This window comes from Pungitius pungitius, chromosome 11 (assembly GCF_949316345.1).
Source record: "Pungitius pungitius chromosome 11, fPunPun2.1, whole genome shotgun sequence".
In the NCBI taxonomy this organism is placed as follows: domain Eukaryota; kingdom Metazoa; phylum Chordata; class Actinopteri; order Perciformes; family Gasterosteidae; genus Pungitius; species Pungitius pungitius.
In genome coordinates, this window is record NC_084910.1 from 4,462,287 (window position 1) to 4,483,103 (window position 20,817).

Here is a 20,817-nt window from a genome sequence, read left to right on the forward strand (position 1 = left end):
TGGTGCTAATGGAAAGACTACTCCTGCTCGGTTGATAATGACATAATAGACCAATGAGATACAAGAACTAGTACAACCACACACACATTGTATACAGATTGGTAATATTCACAGCAAACATGAACCAATACCAGAAAACTCATGGGGAATCCATAATATATATAAAGAGTGAGAGGCTGTGTTAAAGATAACTGAGCAAGCAGTAAAAAGCAGACACAGGAGGATCCACGCTGTGAGATAAGACATTGTGGCACACACACACACTACTCCTCTCTTCTGAAACCCAGATATAAGCCCGACATCCGATTTGTCTGCGCATCCTGTCTTTTGATACGACTTGTACGACGACACTCAATTGCCGTCTCTCTGCCCGGCTTTTGTCTATAAGCTATTATTAGTGTCACACACCCCAAAACTGTCTCCTCTCGCACAGATTTGTGGCTCTTAATATTGAATCTGTCTTCCAGAAGGACAGGAGCAGGGGAACTGACATGTTTCCGCCTGGGGTGCAAAGAGACACACACAGACTCACACACACACACACACACACACACACTAGTGCGCAGATACGCACAAACTCAGGGATCGACGACTGCGTCAAGCTCACAGCGTAATTATGGGGGGGGGTGAGAGCATTCAGTTACACACCTGAGTGCGGTTCAGATCAGAGCCGGGGTGTTATCTGACACTGATGGGGAAAGCCAGGAGTTAGTCTGTTAAAACACAATGACGGAAAGCTGCTGACAGGAAACCGCACGAGCCTTTAGAAGAGTCCTGTGGCTATTCCCGTGTTCAGTGGACATACGATGTCTGTTTGGGGGACGTCTGGTGCTGAAGCTGCAGATAGTGTCAGAAAGACCAGTTACTGTTCTTTACTGAGACACATCTCTCAAAAAAACACATGTGTTGCAGCATTAGTCACAATCATACGTTATATTTGAGGTTGGGGCGGTAGCTTTGGCCGGCATTGGGCAAAAATCCACTAAAACCTTTTTGGCCTTAATTTAACTGGTTTGTTCAAACTTAAAATTAATCAGAAAAATGATAACTAACAGGACGCATGTTTTCATACAGTAAAAGCAATACATTCATTAAAATACAATAATTGTTCTTTGGGTTGGACACTACTAGATGCTTCCTTATTTCTTCCTTAATACAATAGTTTAGTAAAATGGTTTTTACAATAGTAAAAGTAGTACAAACAACCAAGAGTGTGAAGCCCCCTCCTGTTACTGAAGCCATCACATGAGATATGCTAGTGATGAAATAGATTCCCAATGTTTTGGACTCCAACAGATGTTTCATTTCCTGACAGCACCTCTGACTGTTTTCTGCAGCTGCTTTGTAGGATTTTCTTGTGACGAGACAAAATCCCTGGAAGACAATCCCCGGTAAACGGATGGAGGTTGTAGCTTCAGCTACTGTTTCAGTGTATTCATTCTTACCCTCCATTAATGAATGCTGGACTACAGTGCACCCAGTCACGTCTTATAAGATGCCGCTGGAAAGTAATCAACGCCGTTCAGATTCTCCAAAGCTGGAGGCATTTCAAAGCCAATTCTATGCTATATCAGGTTTTATTTATCATATCCTAAACTAAAAAATGAGTAACTGTCGCCACATCCGATTTAAGGAGAATTGCAATCCATAGAAACCGGTTCAAGCAAAGCGCTCAGCGGTTCGTACCACGGAACCCCCTCTAAGCGTATTTCCGTGCATAAAGAAGCATACGCTTTGCAAAGAGCATGCTGTACTGTACGTATCAGCAGTTTCCCTGTAGAAGAAATGGCCGTGTAGCTCATTAAGGCCACAGACTGCCTTGTTCACGCTGAACCTTATCAACCTCTACATGACACAACATGACTGCACGCAGCTCCGGACTGGAGGAAGGAGCTGGAGCTCACGATTTCCTGTTCATTTCCCTCCTCCGTAAAAGCTCAGCGTTCACTTCTGTCTCCCTCTGCTCTGCTTACTGTAGGTCCAGTGTTCTCATTTAACCATTTGGAGGAAGCAGCGGTCTGAATTGTCCTTTTTCAGCGTGGAACATCCTTCACTGATGGGAGGATGCATGTGTGCCCGTCTGCTCGTGCGTTCTGGAATGAAAGGGCCAGTTTGATAAACAGCTTAAATAATGAGGAGTCCCAGGAGCTCTAAACTTAACTACAGTGTAGTGCAGCTGTGATGGAGATCTACACATAGTTACAGTTGCACACAAGCACACACATTCAAACTGCAGTGAAATCCATAAGCCGGCAATCTAATCTCCAGATCGTACATTGCTGGAGCTCTATATGTGCTCCCACATACTGGCTGGCATCAAAGAAATGCATGAAATAGAGCAGCAAACAGCGGCTTGGTGCTGCTTTGCTCAGCAACACAAAGCTTACTGTGTGATACAGTCAACGTATCAGTCACTGTTGATGCAAGCAGATAAGACCTCTCCTGTGGGGCGTTTATTGCTGCTAGCATGAATACAGTTGGTGTTCTCTTAAGGTGTAAGATAACAATACTGTAAACCTTGTTTGGACTTACAGATTGCATTAACATTAATGAATCCTGTTATTTTGTTTTCTTGACACACATTCTAGTTTGTGAATTCAGAGGCGGTTTTATAGGAGCCAAATAAAAAATATTTTGGTGCCTTCCTGCCAGCGTTCGAGGCCCTCTGATATCAGGCACCTAATCTCAATAAAAAATAAAAAATACATTTCACCACTAAGAGCAATCAGCCTCATTACAAACAAATAGCTGCAATCAGCTTAAAATAGAGAAAAGGTATCAGCGATATTTGCATCTCATTCTATTGAGTGGCTCATTTACCCAATTCCAACTTTACGCGCGTGAAAGTATCTTTGCTATTGATTATGCTCAATAGACTTCATGAAAGCAGCAGGAGACATTTTTATTATTCAGCAGGTCTGAATGACAACAAAAAGCGGCATCAACGGGAGCCGAACCGCGCATCGCTAATTTGCTCATCTCCAGCCTTGTATTGTTTTACTTCTAATATTCATAACAGGATTTAGGAGACGGTAAAGACCGTTCAACTGATGTCACAACTCACCAGTGAGCGGTAATTGTCAAATGAGGCCCAATATTCTTAACCTAACTTAGCAATTTTCTGACAATAGTCCCAAAAACAGTTTGCTCTGTTGGTCACATGACGCCGACCTACCAACTACACTCATATCAATTCAGTCATATCAAGCTTCTGTTAAAACACCGTCTTTACCCACTACCTTCCTTTTTCTCTAAACTCAAGAGGACTGACCCAAGTAGACTGCAGTATAAATTAGGCCTTCACTCTCAGCTGACACCGAGAAATTAAGCAATCAATCAAAAACTTTGGGGGGAAAAAATGTAGGCGCACAGCCGCGCTAAATGTTTTATTTGTGTAGGAGCTACTACCCTTGAACGAGGTGATTTGGTTCACTCTCATAACGTCGCGGGACATGCAGCGGCTTTAAATGAATGCATATGCCGCGTGTCCGGGAGCGTACACGCGCACGCGCGGTCAGGTTGGATATTGTGCCGGCACATCAGAGAGAGAAGAGAAGAAACGGCAGCAGACATAATGACCCAGTGAGCCGGGGAGAGAGAGGCAGCAGTGTGGGTAGGGCTCCAGCGCCAGGCACGGGGTACAGCACCCTGCATGAATATCAAAAAGCTCCCTCCCTTTGACCTTGAGATTAATATTTAAAAGCTGGCTACAGTCTATACACACACACACACACACACAAACACGCACACACACAGACGTGCACCTACACACTGCGCACTGTGTGCCCCGCGGCCAGTGGTGCACTGAAGTCTACCTCATTAACTGGCTGTTCTGTTCGGAGTCTTCTATGTATAAATACTGTGTGAAGGAAGAGCTGATCACATATTGTATAGGTGTGGTTGAATGACAAAAAGGTAAGAATACTTTGGTTTATTGTGTCTCTTGCGTGTCTGTGCATATCGCCGTCTTGTGTTATCTGTTTGAGGCATGTTTGTGTTTGTGTGGTCACTGTGACACGTAAATAAGTGAATTTAACGGGGGAAAAGACCACCAACTGGAAGATAGAAAAACAAATCCAAAATAATCTGTGACCCCTAAGAAATGTGTCGACAATGACATCAAGACACACATTGGTAAACATGCAAAAACACACTTAACCTAGCCAACCTTCAGTTTTAGCTTTATTATCTGCCAACTGAGCGATTTTGAAATAATCAAAACAGAATCCTGACTGGGATTCATAGATCCATGAATCATGTGAAACAGAAAATAAAAGGAACAAGTAAACAAAAATATATAAAAGTATATATATATATTTTTAAATGGCATGAAATGTGCCCTTGTTTATTTTTTCCTTTGGTATCTCCTGTAGAGAAACACAAACTGTGAGTCTGCTGCTGTTAAAAATAAAATACAAATATATACTCATAAACATATATATATATATATAAACACTGCTCAACAAAAAAATTATATAGATCCGCATTATATTCATACAATAGCATTAGTTTTCTTAACAGAAAAAATAAAAAACAGCACCAGCTAATTTTGCCATGAAAGCAGTAGAAAGTAAGGCAGGGAATGTCAAATAAATTAGCAAACGACTCCCATCTAGCTGTTTGCATGAAGACATCGTCTGATTCATTTATATCAAATTGGTGTTTTCGGGATGAACTAGCAGCTTGTTTGGGGGTTAGGGCTACAGAAAATAAATCTAAAATTGGTCCTGTGTCATAGGTTTTCACTGGCATTTCAGACAGTTCCAGCTTGACCGCAGCACTTTCTTAATTGTTAAAAGAAACAATAAGTGCCATGTGGTATAAACACTGACTGATGCTTTTCCTTATCATGTAAAATGCATTTTGTTATTGTGCAAAACATCCACATCACAGATCATTTTTTTTGTGGCCAACTGCGTCCTATAAAGACAGAAAATCTGACCGCCACTTCTTCCTCCCACACTCATCTCACTTTCTCTCCGGGGCCCAACAGAAAACATCCACACAAAGCGAACACATAACAATCAGAAATCCCCAGCCATGCACACACACACACACACACACATATATCCTCTGTCCCTGCTTGGCAGCGCTTTCTTCTCTTTCTTCCAACCGGTGGGCCTCTAGCCCGCTGGGTAGAAGAAAGAGACTTCTGTGCACCGCTGTGAGGGTTGCAAACAAACAAGGTGATGAGCGGACGTGACGTCGAGGCCTCCTCTTTTCTCTCTCGCTCTCTCTCTCTCTCTCTCTCTCGCCTGCTCGCCCCTCTATCTTTAGCTCTGTGTGTGCAACACACTTCTTCATGGGGACGACGATGGGGAGGCATCCTCGCTGCCAACGCTGGTTTATTTTGCCAAGTGTGTGATCAAATCCTCTGTGTGTGTGTGTGTGTGTGTGTGTGTGTGTGTGTGTGTGTGTGTGTGTGTGCACCTGTGAGAGGGTCTGGGCAGCAGTAGCTGTTTGGTTCACTGCTTGTATTTGATGTAAAAAAGATGATTTGGGTTAGTTGGGGCATGGTTAACATTAGATTAGATAGAGAAGATGATTACTGCGGCTTCTTCTTTTGTAAAATATATCAATACTCAATTCCAACTGTAAAAGCATTTACCAATTTAAAACTGCAGCATCAAATCTGAATCTCGCCTGCATGACACACATCTTCAGCTCTACCAGATCAGACATTTCTGTTGCTAGAAGGAGCGGATGCTGGGTTTTTGGGCAACCGGTGGATGCGGAGAAAAGTTGAACAGCGTTCAACAACTAAAACAAGAATCACAAAATGATTGAACCGACAGGTGTTGCGTAATAGTGGAAGGCGGCGATGCAAACTCGTGTGCCGACCAGGAGTCACGACACCCTGAAAGCTCGCGTGATGAACCGTGTGCTGTTAACCGTTGCAACTCAAGCTGTCGATCAGATGAAGGAGCCGCATCTCAAACGCCGGGACCAATATTAATAAATCGAGACATTAAACATGAATGAACATCGACGACTTTCTGAAATCATCGATGGTGCGGCTGAGCTACACTGCATGCTAGCAGTTCACTTAGAGGGGCATCCGTGAGATCTTTCGTCATCTGTGATTGGCTTTTTTTTTCTCAAACAGATGACACAGACGTGTCACCGGAGGCACTACACAGGTGTAAATAATAAAATCAATGATGGCTGCATTCCATTCGTAACGCGCATGCCGGCTCACTGTCACGACCTGCTGGGGCAGCCGCGGGTAATCACATCTTCTGCTAGTCACAGTGTCTGCTGTGGAGAAAAGCCTCTTTACTGTTTGTATATGTAATATATCTTGAAAATTGCAAGAAAAGAAATTAGTGCTCAATAATAGCCAAGTGGAAATAATCAACATCTCTTCAACTTTCCTATTTTTATCAATTTAAACATCGATATATATGTTCATTAAAAAACATATTCATTGAATATGCACAAAGGGTAAAATTGTATCATGGGACCAGCCTTAAAAAAGCTTTAATAACCTGCAATTAATACTTTTGAGAATTCTTTCCATTTCTGTTACTCTGCTTAGTTGTCATCAATATATTTCAAGTGAATACTATGATTAAGGATTTACTCTTTTACTTGCTTGTATCGGTGTGTATTTAAAAAGGTTTTTTTTTACTTTGAAACAGTGATCACAGCTCTTTAATTACCAAATTGATAGGTACTTAGAGAAATATGAATGTTGTTTGTCTATGAAAAAAACAATTTTTTGACAGTGCATTGTTTTCAGATCTTCTAAACTCTCAAATGTTTCAATCAACATCAAAATTCAGTATCACTCCGCCTCTTAAAGAAGATATCAGTTAATCCAAAGACCTGTCTTATTTGAATTCCTGTGCCACATTGAAAGCTGCATTCTGACGATGTACAGTGCTTTTGTTCCAATGTCTTAAAGTGATCTTGTGTATCAAAGCTACAAAAGGAAAAACAGGCAGTAGGTACAGTATTGACATGTCACACATTCGACATGATACCATAACGCTTCTCTCTTTGATCCTTCCTTCCCTCTATCTCCTCACTCTCTCTTTGCCTTATCTTTCCTTCCGGTGCTGCTGTCATTCTCTCATACATTGCCTGCCACTATCTATATTTCCACTTTCTTCTTATCCACCTCTCTCTCTCATCTTCAATGTCTCTCTCTCTCTCTCTCTCTCTCTCTCAGACATGTAATATCTGTTAGTATCTCCCTACTTACTTCCTGTACTTTTCTGTTCCTTCCGCTCTCACCACATCTTCACTCCCTCTTTCCATTTTGGTATCCTCCGCTCCCTGCATCTCCCACAGCATCTATGAACCCAACCCTCGTCTCTGCACTCCCTATATTTATCTCTTCCGTATCTGGATCTCCCCCTCCTTCTCTCCATGCATGCCTATCTGTCTGCATCTGCTCTCTCTCTCTCGCCTTGCTCTCATAGAGGAAGGGAACAAATGGTAAATTGTTTATTTCCGACAGCTCGGTGGCTGCATTAAGCACCGCCCCCCCTGTCCCCGCTACAACCACGTGGCTGTAGGAAAGTCCAAGAATGGAGCTCTAAAAAAAAAAAAAAATACAACAACAAAAAAAACAAAAAGAAGTCGCGGATTCATCACGGTAATTGTGTGGGCGCTTTGGGCATGCGGGCGGCGGGTGCCGATGAGGGATGGCGCTGCTCACGGGCCTCCCGAACGTCCATGAATCACCGCCAGAGTCGCTCGCCGGCCCTCAGCCGCCATAAAACAAAAGATGGAGATGAAAAATGCAGCAATTAAGTGATTTGATTTCTTCTCTACCCTCCTGTCCTCCTTTCTACCACCTCCCTCCCCCCCCCCCCCCCCCTTTTTGCCACACGCGATCAAACAAGAAAGCATAGTCAAACGGAATTTAAAAAATAGCTTTCTCTCCTTTGCAGACCCTGGGATACACATGCAAACTAACATCCACTGGTTCACTCGCACACCGATGTGCAAAATCAAAACGCACACAATTTCAGTCTTTGTCGCACATGCACACGGGGCGAATGGGGATTTTCTCCTTATACATTTGGTTTATTATGTGTTCAGCTCCTAAGTGAATCATCTTGAGAAGATTGATGTGACAAATGGGCTAGTAGGAGGGATCTTAAAACGGTGCAACGCAGATAATCTGAGATCATCTCGGACCAATAAACTTCCACAGCCATCTAGATTACAAAAGGCCTGCAGTTGTAGTGATTAACCATCACTATGTGCCTGCATGCAACTGACACAGTAAAGTGTCTTCTCATTAGTTCCGAGATGTAGTTTGAGATGTAGGTTCGGCTACAAAAGCGACACAAAGTACTGTGCAAACAGGTTATTTTCAAAGTCTCTGGTTTAGGATGAGCTCCAAAAACACTAGATCCAACAATTCTCATGATGCAAACCAAGGTTTATGGTCTTCTTAACCTAACCAAGCTCATCCAGGACCATAAAACTAAGCTTTTCTCACACTGAGACCAACAAATACTGCAGCTTCAGAAGCGTGTGGCCACTGACCAACAATGAGTGACAATGTTTTGATAAAACACATTATAAAACCTTTGAATCCTAAGAATGCCCCTTTAAAATCCGGCTACTAAGCTATTCCTACTGCCAACTTCCAGCTAAATGTGATTTATGGTATCCTTCCCTCAGCTGCCATTAATCTGAACAAAATCACTACATTGTGGCCCAAACAGTCTATTAAACTTGATGTGTATATAAAAACACGTATTTACATAGCTCTTTGAAGGGCTTTCTGTTGTCATGAAAAAATACCTTTCGTTAAGCTACACACTACACAGTTATTGGAACTGAAAACCTTAAAGGCAACCTCGATGGACAATTATTAATAAGCTCTGCATTTAAACTTTCTGTTGAGCATCGCTTCCTTTTTGCCTCTCTGGAGCAAACATATTAGAACAATTTACCTCCTACACGCTGCAGCGAGGAGACTATATTTAAACACTGCACTATGAGAAATGTGGTCGCTTTAACAATGTTTAGCATGGGAGGGGGGTGGGGCTTGCTTAATGGGAGTTGGCTAAGCATGTGTAATTAAGAGCAGGGGTAAGTGGTGAGTTGCATAAAGCCCAGTGTGTGTGTGTGTGTGTGTGTGTGTGTGTGTGTGTGTGTGTGTTTGTGTGTGCATGTGTGAGGGATATGGTAGCAGCATCAGGACGTGATGGAGTGCTTTGTGGAGCCAAACACCCATTCAGCAAGCTGTGTGCTCATTAATCCTGCCAAACTCCACTTGTTACATGCACGCACAGGAAATCATGGGGCTAGGTAAACAGGGAACTGCTGCGATCCATCACTGCACGCCAGCCAACACAGGAGCTCCCACTGATATGCGAGTGAACACACACACACACACACACATACACACACACACACACATATATATATATGCATACACTGATAAAGTGTACATGCAAAATGATAAGCTCACACCCAATGCCAACCTACAGTCAAAACACAGGCAGCTCTGCAGGGACCTGACAAATATGCAGAGATGAAGGGAAGCATTCAAAAACGTGATTCAAAGTCAAATCCGCCGTCTTACGGTAAGCACACACACATCACCGCTTCTCCCGTCACGATGTTTGCTTTGCGTTGAGATGTAAGGGAGAAAGGGCTCTCCTCCATAAGTTACGGAGAAATCGCACCACGGGGCTGCAGAAACGCCTGCACGCTATTAGTGGAAAGAAATACTGCCACAAAGCCTGGAAAGAAATCAATAGAGCTTGACCCCAGTTTGACCTCTCGTTGAATGGAGAACTTATGGTTCCACGCTGGCCTCGACATGATCTTATTTGATGTGTGTTTTCACAACAACGGCTCCCTCCGCTCTTCCTCTCGCCTTCCTTTCTTCTGCCTTGTCTCTCTCTACTTGTTTCAAATGCTTTGTTTCCATCTCCTCAGTGCTTGCAAATACACACACCCACACACAGCTGCATGGGCACACACACACACACACACACACACACATCACAAATGCAGTATATAGGGCCAGTTACACAGACCGTTGGTTAGACGCAGTGTTGAAACAGATCCGTTATATCTATACGCCTGCCTGGCTGGAGCATTTACTGGAGCCATCAGTGAAACGACATTCCGTATATCTTTGACAGAAAGAAGAACAATACTATTTACACCAATTTAGCCCGAGGAGGGAGGAGGGTGGGGGGGAGATCGGGTATTTCCAGTTAATGGGCAACTTCTTTTTTTTCTCTTTTCCCTTTCTCTTTTTATTCTACCATCCAGTTTTCAAAATGGCCACCCGTCAGGGAGACAGATGAGAGCCGCTCCCAGGCTGCTACTCACATGCTAATAAACTCCATTACAAGGCACGTAAAAAAAACAAAAAATACAAGGCAGCGCCTTCACAAACAAGTCTGCTCTCCATTCACTCCCCTCCGTCACACACGCTATAGGCTGCTGAATAAGATACTAAATCCTCACGCAAATAGACCCCACCGCAAAATAACCAGTGCAACAGCAGAAGAAGGAAATCATCATTTGTTGTGTTTATGATCTCAGATTTTACAGTCACAGCTTTCACTCTTCCAGCTCCCCCCGTTTCTCCTTGCCATGGTGCTGCTGCAGAGTTCGGGCCGATTGAGCGGCTCATAATGTTTAAAGGGGGCCGCCTGGGAACACAGTACCGGACAAGGTTAAAGGTCGCGGGTCACCCAGGGTGACAATCAAGGGTTAGTGGTGGTTCAGGTTTGGGCTGCATTTAAAAAGGTCAACAGGATCAGGTCAGAGAAAGGGTTGGCTGGTAATTAAAAGGCAACGAAATCTTTAGGGTATATTTCCCCCCCCCCCGAAAAATAAGAACCACCATGGCTTCAAAAATTAAATTGGATACTTCCTGAAAATGTCACCCTTTCCTATGATTATATGTGACCACTCCAACAGGGCTGACCTGGGGTTACGACTGCGAGCTCCGCGTGAAGTGGAAGATCCATTGGGGTTTTTTTCACGTTATTGTGATGGTTTCAGCAACAGCAGCACAGTGGTACGACGCCCACACGTATCATTAAGTGAATCCACGCAGCTGTGGAACGCTGACCTGCGCTCTGGTTAAGGAATGCAGCCTCTATCCTCTAGCTTTGAACAAAATGCTGACATGCCATCATACTGACAATGATAAAAAACACATTATAAGCTTAGCGTGTTAGCATGCTGAGATTTGCGGAAGTTGATTGGAACATCTTGACATCTTGTATTGTTTTGCTGTAATAAATGGCATTTAAAGAAGCCGTCTTCCTGCGCAGTGTACATCTGAGAAACAAGACCAAGCCAACAGAAGCCAGAAATCCTGTGTTTTAGCAAGTCTTTTACTTTATCTCATACAATAATGACCAAAGACGCACTAATTATATTCTCAATATGTGACGATGCTGCATCTCCAGGCCAAAAAGGAGCCTGCCTTCAGTTTGTTTGAAACCGTAATAGTGACTCACAAACAACTGCTTGGATTTCTCTGTTCAAAAAAGTTGAAAAAAGTATTGGGCAACAGTTCTCTTTAGACCTTTTTTCAACCTCCCATTTCAGCTTCTTTTAAAATGAGAAATGACCCATTGAACACTTCCAACCACTGTATCAACGGCTGACTGACAGAAATGGAGCTCTACCTCCTTGCTGCCCAGGCCAACGCAACACAAATAGACTTGCATTATGAAGCCTCTGTGAATGCAGACCGGTCAATCACAGGAAACCCACCCATCAGCGGGCAATATACAAATGATTATCTCCCAGAATCAAACTGGCCGGGCGTGAGCCAACACACACACACACGCACACCTGCACGCACACGTGCACACATATGGGTACTGTAGATGAAGCAAACAGACACAATGGGAAACGAACATAAACAAAAGATACACACATTCACATAAACATACACGCTGCAGACTGTAGAAGTCATCAGGGACCTGTAAAGCATTACCCTCTGTGTGACTCGAGCCACTCTAGAAATAGCCTCTGTAATGTATTCTTACCGCCACCGTCTCTTTTGCACAATAGTGCCCTTAATAACACACTCCATTTCTGTTGGCATAAATAAGGGCTCCATTTCCATCTTATTTCATGCAAATGAGAGCGCCGCCGCCCAAACAGGTAGTGGGAGTAGTGTGCGAGTGGAGTGTGGAAGTGTGTATTCGCTGAGTGTCGTGGCATGATTGTGGACGAGTGAATTCAAATGAGCGTTGGAGAGACCCCACAATGTGCCGACGACTCCCACGCCAGCCTGCCGACGGCGTGACAGACAGAGTCACTCACGGGCCCCGCAGCCTGCACAGGGTGCCATTACAGGGGCCTACACAAAACCAATATTTATCCAGGCAAATGGTTCTCTGGAGAGAGATTAGCGATGCAGACACAAGTGCTGCACTCCGGTAGTAGGCGCTGGTGCAGCCCACCGCCGTGACACCTCGGTGATTTGATGATTCCGGTGGTTCAATGGGTTTTTGGAGGGCTGCCATTGGCTCCCCCGGCCACGCAACCACCGAGAGGCTTTTGGATTGATAGCGTTTTAAGACTGGGGATCATGTGACTAAACAGAGCGCTTAAAAGTAATAGCACTGCTGCTGTGACATCACTGATGTGGGCGTGGTCACACTTTGCTCTTGTGTTTGTTCCTAAGGGCTCGTTCGTCATTGCGATACACGAATTGCGTCTTCATTCAACACTTGTCTCTTCTCTGTGTGCTTCCGTCTTCATTCCTTTCCGCAAATCTGATATTGAAAGTTTGGATTTCCACAGATGTGTCACGGGTCTGTACAAAGCAGGGCGGTCAAATTTAAAGTGTTAATCTATCAGATCATTCACAGAAAACAGAGATTAATGGGATAAAATATTTTATATGTTAACTTCCGGTGTGCGTTGACACCTGACACGAAACTGCCTGCAGTGAGTTAGATCAGAGAGGCCGAGGCGGTGGTTGAAGAGGGAGAGAGCTTTTTGCATTGGAAGTAAAACAAGAAAGGGCGTGACATACAGCATAATGGACCACTGATAGTGCCTGGTCGGTAGCTGCTAAACTAAGCTAGCTGCTAGGCTAGTTCCATTTTAAGATTAGCATCTACCCTTCGCAGCACACAGTTTGCAAAGGACCACCGCGGTGTCCCTAAAGACAGTGGGAAGAGTTGCTAGTTGAACATGCTGCACCTGCTGTAATTCTGCCTCCAAGATGATCAAATGTGGGTAGTTTTGTGTTTAAAAAAATACAATTAAACAACAGTGTCTAAAATGCACGCTTTCTGAAGTGATTACATGTCAATTTATATACGATTTAGTCTTTAGAAGAAGAGGGTTTTTTTCCCCCCTGGGCTTTATCTGGTCTCTGATGAAGTTACCTCTTAGTTTCTCTTTCTAGCCCAGTTTTATGCTGTTGCAAACACATCCTCAGACATGAGGGCATCACTTTGTGTGCAAGAGACGGCAGGCGTAGAAAGCAGTGGGAGAAACGATCAGCGACACAGTGCGAGATACATTTTTTTTAGTTAAACTCCTCGCACCCAAAGTTAATGAGGATTACATGACACGTTTGGGACAACGTAGCGCTGGAGGAGCACTTAGTGAGTCCAGGGGATGCGGTGAGCGGAGGGGGACCGGAGAAAAGGTTTACAGGGGTGGACGGTGGTCAGATAATACAGCTCCACGCTCACTTCAAGGAAAGGTTAATGTCTCTCTCTCTCTCTCTCGATTGCTCCGTCTCTGCCTCCCTCGCTTTCCCAGCTGTGGTCTGCGTGACTTACAGCAGGTCCAGACTGCATTAGATTAAATCATAAATTACCGCCTCCCCACCCCCATATCTGCATCCACTCACCCCCTCCCCCCCATCTCACTCTTCTCTCTAACGTCCTCTCCCCTATCTCAATCTCGCTCTCCTTTTATTCGCTTATATTCCATTCCCCATGTATTTCTACTGCTCCCCCACTATAATTTCTTCCCTGCTCAAATCATTATTCTCTTTTCTTCAACCCCCCCCCTCCTGTGGTCTGTATGTCTGTTCTGAGGACTAGAGGGACTTTGGACAGCAGGTCATGTGGGTGATTGCCTTCTGGTGTGATGTGTTGTGTGGGTTTATAGTGTGTCTTTGAGTGGGGGTTTGCAGTGTGCTTTAGAAACTTCATACTATCATGGTATTACACGTGATCCTGATTGCAATAAAAACACCTGGGATGTTTTCTACAGGTTAGAGTGTCTTCCTATATTATAAAGCACTGGAAGAGGCTCCATCTTATCGAGCCAGAATTTGCCTTTTGGTCATTTTAATCCTTTCCAGAACCAAAAACACAGGGTTGATATGTTCCAGTGTACATTTTCCTTAAATTATACTTTGATTTAAGGACTAACTGTACACTGTGATACAAGAAACCACCTTTGTTTACCTTTCCCTCTGAAGATCATCAATTTGTTGACAATGCTTTTCTGTGTAGAACGAGTCACTTTAGGCTCGATCTCTTGCGATTCCATATATGTAGCCCGTATATGTTTAATACTAATTCCAAAATAATAGAGCATATTAAAAAGAACAATCAAATCGACAGTCCCCAGCTAGAAAAGATAAACAGATCTGAGGTATGCAATATTTGAGTAAGTTGAGTTTGAGAAGGGGTTTCTGGGTAATTGTGTCATGCAGAGGCTCCTAGAGGACCCGTGTGCACTCATCCAATGCATCCTATGCATCAAACTGTGGGTGGATATCCAGAGAGTTTTGTTTTGTTTACGTCTTATTTTCTGCCAACAAAAATGGGTTTCTTGATGTCCTGTTTGTTTTGGTAGATCGGGCCCTGCCCTCCAGTAGGGCCCTTTCTCTAGTGCACACGTTATTGCTGCTTCTTAGTACAATGACAGACACCTATGTAGACGGCTGCACACATCGTCGCTTCTTGTTTATAGACTTACAGGCGCAGAGGCGTGTTCCAGGCTTAACAGCGTTGGTGGGATAAGTAAAGGCCCAGGAAAAAAAAAAAAAAAAAACCTTCCCTCCATTCAACCTCCATACACTTTGCACCACCGCTCCGCTGGAGAAAAAATACGGAATAAAATAGAGTGACCCTGCCACTAGCAGCTCTCTTTCTCCCCCCGCTGTTCTCTTCTTCCTCCCCCTAGCCGCGTGAAATCAAATTTCCATGTGGCTCCCGTATCTGTTGCACAGCGAGGTGATTTATCAGGGATGCAAAGAGCATGCAGAAACAATCTTTATTACATCCATTTCCTGCTTGTCAGCCGGGATCATGTTGGCTGTTCATTAAAGGCGCGGCGCAGGTGAGGAGAATGCATCCCGATGCCTTGATAGATTGTCTGCTCCCCTGTGGTGACAGCAGCTGGATGGATTGAACAGTGGGGGGCACGGAGGGTGGAGAGAAAAGCGCTGACTCCGTCGCTCTCCCTGTCAGACGCACTTTTACACACTGGCCAGTGTCATTTCAACCAAGCGGCCGCACACGCAGACTTCTGACACTCTCTGGACTCGAGCCAGGAGCCGTGGGTGCATAAACAATGGGAGCATGGTCTCAAAATTTAAAAAAAAAGAACAGACTGATAAACCCCTGCGAGGATAAAATACAATTTACTGTGAAAATTATTATTATAGATTTACCATAAATTGAAACAAATATTAATTATAATAACAGCAAAGGATTACACCTAAACAGGTACTTCTGAGTTGCTTGGAGACATTTTTGTTTCCCTACCTGTCGATGGCTTTGTTGCTTGGTGGCAAAAGATAATCATGCACTTAGTATGCCTCAGTGGCCTTTTTCAAATGTGAGTGATTAGGGAAATTATGGCCCGTTTTGTTTACACTGCATAGCAAAAAAATGCAGTCGGTTTGTGCTCAGATTCTGGTAACAATAATATGAACCCTACGGTCCTTACGCACGTGTAGAGCACATACAAATCGCTATCATGCCCTTGCATTGGTTTCAGTAGGTTTTGTAGTAATGTATGGCGAGTATTTTCTATTACTAATACAGCGATAATTGAAACTGTAATGCAGTTTGGTTAAAAACTAAAATAAATGCAAAATGAATTAGATTTCTTTCTTTTGAAATGCAAGGTTTGTGGAGGACACAAACCTACTGCATGAGCAGACTGCAGATGGAAATGCTTTTCACCTCATTAATTCATCAGCTGAGACAGTGGCATCTCAAAAAATATATAGCTCTGCCTCTTACGGCAGCAACGTAAGCCTTCATAAGCAGCCATAAAATGTTTTATCACACCTCCTACATCAACAGATAAACAAACACAGTATTACAACATACAGTAAATACAGCTTTGCATCTAGTCTGTGCTCACGTTATTCCTACAGTGGAGTGCTTTTCAAGGTAAAACTATAAAGCCATCCCACCATCTCACCCGTACTGTATTTCCTTGGTCATAAAAGTAAAAAAAGCGGCACAATGTTTTGTGGAGCGCAGTAAAGAGAGGTAGAGAGAAGACAGGATTGGCTCCAATTGATTTTTACCGGGATTCGATATGCTATGACGACGATATTTAAAAAGGAGCATTTTGCTGCTCTCTGCAGTCATGAAACTGTCGTGTATGGTGCCCTGAGTTATCTCTGACACCGCTCGGTCGTCTTTGTGTACATTGCCTCTCTTTTCTTCCGCCCTCCCTCCCTTTCCCCGTCTAATTTGCGTCTCGTGCCTCTCTGTGTACCAATGACATGTAATGACAATGGCGTGAGCACCAATCAATACCGGAGTGCCTTGGGGCCGGCCGAGCCAGGAGGGACGCTTGATAGCAGGGGTGGTGGTGCGGGAGGAGAGCGGGTGGGAGGGGTGGGGGGGCTGGATGCCATTTCACTAATGAACCTATATATTTAACCTCACCTTTAACTCACGGCTCCTTTATGTTTGTGTGTGCTGTATGTGTCTGTTGCATATGGTGGTTACGATGGGCCCAAGAGCACCCTGGTTAACAGTTAATGAATCTTACCGCCTTGTCACGTGACCTTGGCATTGGACGACACCAACATACACGTAGCATTGACTTTGTTTGTGCCACAGTCTGTTGTACCTCTCTTTATTCCTGCCATGAATGGGTCCTAAGGCCTCACGAATCAAAGCCGGTTCTAAAGACGTGTCCATATGGACAACAAAGTTGCTATTCATCAAACATGTGTATGCACACATTTACATAATGAACAAAGATAGATATCAACCGTTTCACATTAATCTGCTTGTGCACGTAGGGGCTGGGTTACAAAAAGAGACACTTCAGAAACTCCTCATATCATCGACCACAAAGTACTAGAAAGGAAAGGAAAGGGATCAAATGTTTTTGTCATTTGTTCAGCCAACTCTCCAAAAGATATTTAATTTACTATGCTGTGAGACCATGAAAAAAAAAACAAATATAACAGCCTAAAGTAGTTACATTTCTGTTAATTTTCTCTGAATAATTACTTGAAACAAACTATTATCCAAGACTTGGCAATTCATGGATCCACTTATCATTGTAGCTCCGGTTTCCTCCCTTGTTACATAGTAACCGTTGCTAGGCAGTGAGTGATAGAGAAAGCCCAACTGGTCAGGGTCTGTGTGAACCATTACAAGTCGCTGTTACCTTACGCTGTTACAAATGGGCCACACAATCAAACGAGCTAAAAATGTTATAGTTCCTAAAACACTAACGGAAGTCCTGCTCAGCTGAACGGCTTCATTTCACACTTCCACCAATTACACTGCCAATTTGCTTTTCTTCTTCCACGTTTGAAACTTCTTTAGCGTTACAGAAAATGTAGCTGGTTTAGTTGAATTATGTTTGCACACTGATTACTACAAAATGTCATTCGGGAATAATCCGAATCTAGAAGTGCTCAATGATGCATCACTGGAACTTCAAGAGGAAGTAGAGATGTTAGTGGTATATATTTATATGAGTGAGACCCTTCAGTTGTGTTCAGCTGTAAGGTTCCTGCTGAAGTCCACTATGTACAGTGCAATAATTAATGTGATCAATTATAGAAGGTTGTAGAATGTGATCCGATGCTCGCAGAGGGCCAGACTCTGATGCCAATTACATTACCTCCAACAACAGAGGGATTGGATTGAAGGGTGGAGATAGGTGGGGGCTTTGACTCAAAAGAAAAATAATTTATTTCATTGTGATATTAAAATCAATAGGCATCGATTGAAAGGTGGCTAAAGGTGAACGTGTACACAATCTTTCAGCTGTGAGAGGCAGACCGTCTGAGAGGGGGAGAGAGAAGAAAGGGAGGGAAAAAAAAGAAAAAAGGACGGGTTGGCCAGAGGAAGGAGTCACTCTAGTTAACAAAGAGGGAACAGGAAAGAGGGAAAGACCACGGAAATGAAAGAAAGAGATGGAGAGAAGGAGAGAGAGAGAGAAGGAGAAAGAGTGAGGGAGCTCTTGCCTGGTGCAATCAATACAGCGAGGTGGAGCAGAGTACAATAGCCTCAGAGGAGAGGGGATTCAGTGGTGCAAGTCTAATACTCTGTCTTATACACACTAACACACACACACACATTATAATACATGCTCGCGCCCTCTCTGAATCCTTTTTACTCTTGCTTTCGTCTGACATTTGCCTCTATATTTCCTTCCTCTATTTAATTTCTTCATCTTGTTCTCCGGGCCCGCTTGTTCACTCTGTATCTCCACACACACACACACACACACACACACACACACACACAGACACACAAAGCTGAATAGAAGACCTTCTGTCCACAGCGTCCGCCATAATAGCAGCACCTTACGTCAAAAATCAGACAGCAAAGTAACAATCAACACACATTCAAGCAGAGACAGCCATGGAGTGGACAAAAAAAAAAGAACATATACTCACACTTACAGACAAACGTGCCATATCTTGGAATAGTGTAAAGGACATTTTCTCCACTTCCACACACGTACTGCTGAGTCAGAGCCACTTGGTGCATCCAAGTGTCACATGAACACTTTTAACACACACTTAGCAAACAGCACACTCCAATGCTACTCCAGCTCTATCAGCACTTGAGAGTAGTGAGGCTTCAATTAGTTCTTGATGAATGAGCCCATAAGATGCCGCTCTCTCATTTCCCTTGTTGCCAGATATCCCAGCAATCAGAGAGAAATGAATTCTCATTGTGGCGTGACTGAGGCAAGGATGACGGTCGTGGTGGTGGTGGAATGGGGGCACAGAAACATAAATCAATCACCCACTCCCGACTGAGGGTCTGGGTTCAACGCAATCACACCAATCCTGACGAGGCTTTGCCATCCTAAAATCTATTTTGAAAGCAAAAAATGTGTAAGATGCGTTAACTTTCCAGATTTTCTTGATGTCATCTCTTGGGCTTTTTGTGCTAAACAGATAGGTGTGTAGTGAAAAGGATGCTTGCAGCTAGTAGGTACTCAAACAGAAAGAACCCTAACGGGTCCTACCACATGCAAAGATGTGCTGATTGTAAAGGGCATGCATCATGTACCCGTGCAGCTACCTAAAAGACGTGTTGCAGTGAAGGTTGGACTCACCATCATCGATGATGCTGACCACGACTCCGTCACCGGTGACAGTGTTGATCCAAGCCGGCATCACGTTAAGGTCAAGCCCACTGTAGCTGTACTCACCCTGTGCAAACTGAACACACACACACACGATTACCACAACTTGAAATGGACATTGGCACATCAGTCCTTTAGTGTTAAAAATAACCCAAAATGCATTGCTCACTAGCAGTAAGTATAAGACCACTGACTGCGATAACAGCAATTTGCAGGATCATTGTCATTGGACATTTATTTTTTGTTTTAAATTTGCACCGGTTTGTAAATTGTTGTTGAACTGAGGTTGTGCATATTTTTGCATGTAATTGTACTTTCTGCTTGCCTGGAATTTCTACCACTCCCCCCTCCCATGTCTACCATTCATGACGTGTCCTATGGATGCTACTGCGGCGTCCTTCCCCTGAAAGGATGACGGTGACCTCGGCGTGCTTGAATCCTAAATTAACAACCCACGTTGCATTACTCCGCGGCGCGTTGCGTCACTGCTCTGTGCCCCCCCCGGGCATGAAAACAAACCTCGCCGATCGGAAGACTGTTGAGGAGACCGTCGGGGAATGATTCTGCTCTGGGAAATTACATAAAAGCTAAATCTTTCTCTTGAAAATGATTGAATGCGTTTACACTTAAGCCATGTTGATGACAACGTAGTTGATAAAAGAGGCATATCTACTAACTTGGCAAAGCACCTACAGAAATGTGGCTGCTGTTCTCTACTGATTCACCTTCTGCATCCACAGTCCTGCATGTTCATTTATAGAAACAAGGCAGACCGTAGTGCAAAAAGCGGTTCTGTTCACACTATACAATATTCCATTGTTTAAAATGAGCTCATAATGACATTGTTCTAGGATCCATTTCCCATCAGAGGAGAGATGTGCTTTTCTTGTGGTCCAAGTTAAACACATGTTTAATTGAGACCTTATGCATGACTGCACTTGGAGTGACTGCACTTGGAGTGACCCTAAGAAACCAACAGAGTTCATGAGAAAGTCACAGAAACAGACATTTCATCCTTGCACATCCAAAATGCAAATCCTCCCACCTTCAAACAAACACACACACACACACAAAGAAAACTCCCATGAGCACAAACATAACATTTACTTGAACGCCATCTTACAAATATAATCATACAAACACTGTACCTATGCAGCTTGAAATAGTCCACTGTAAACACAAACTGTCCAATTACAAACAACACAATGGATGCACATGCACACAAATAATCACACACCCATAAAAGCAATGAACTGTCTTAAAAAATGTCAGCAGCTGCCAACATACACACACACA

General features: G+C 43.7%; 1 protein-coding gene across 1 annotated transcript in view; it reads right to left on the reverse strand.

The window, feature by feature from the left end:
• The window catches only part of LOC119197399 (proprotein convertase subtilisin/kexin type 4-like), a 128,119-nt gene that overhangs the window by 77,825 nt on the left and 29,477 nt on the right, over positions 1–20,817 (reverse strand). The window contains exon 8 of the mRNA XM_062565508.1: positions 19,492–19,597. Coding sequence (XP_062421492.1) covers positions 19,492–19,597 — 106 coding nt within the window. The remainder of the gene's footprint in view (positions 1–19,491; positions 19,598–20,817) is intronic.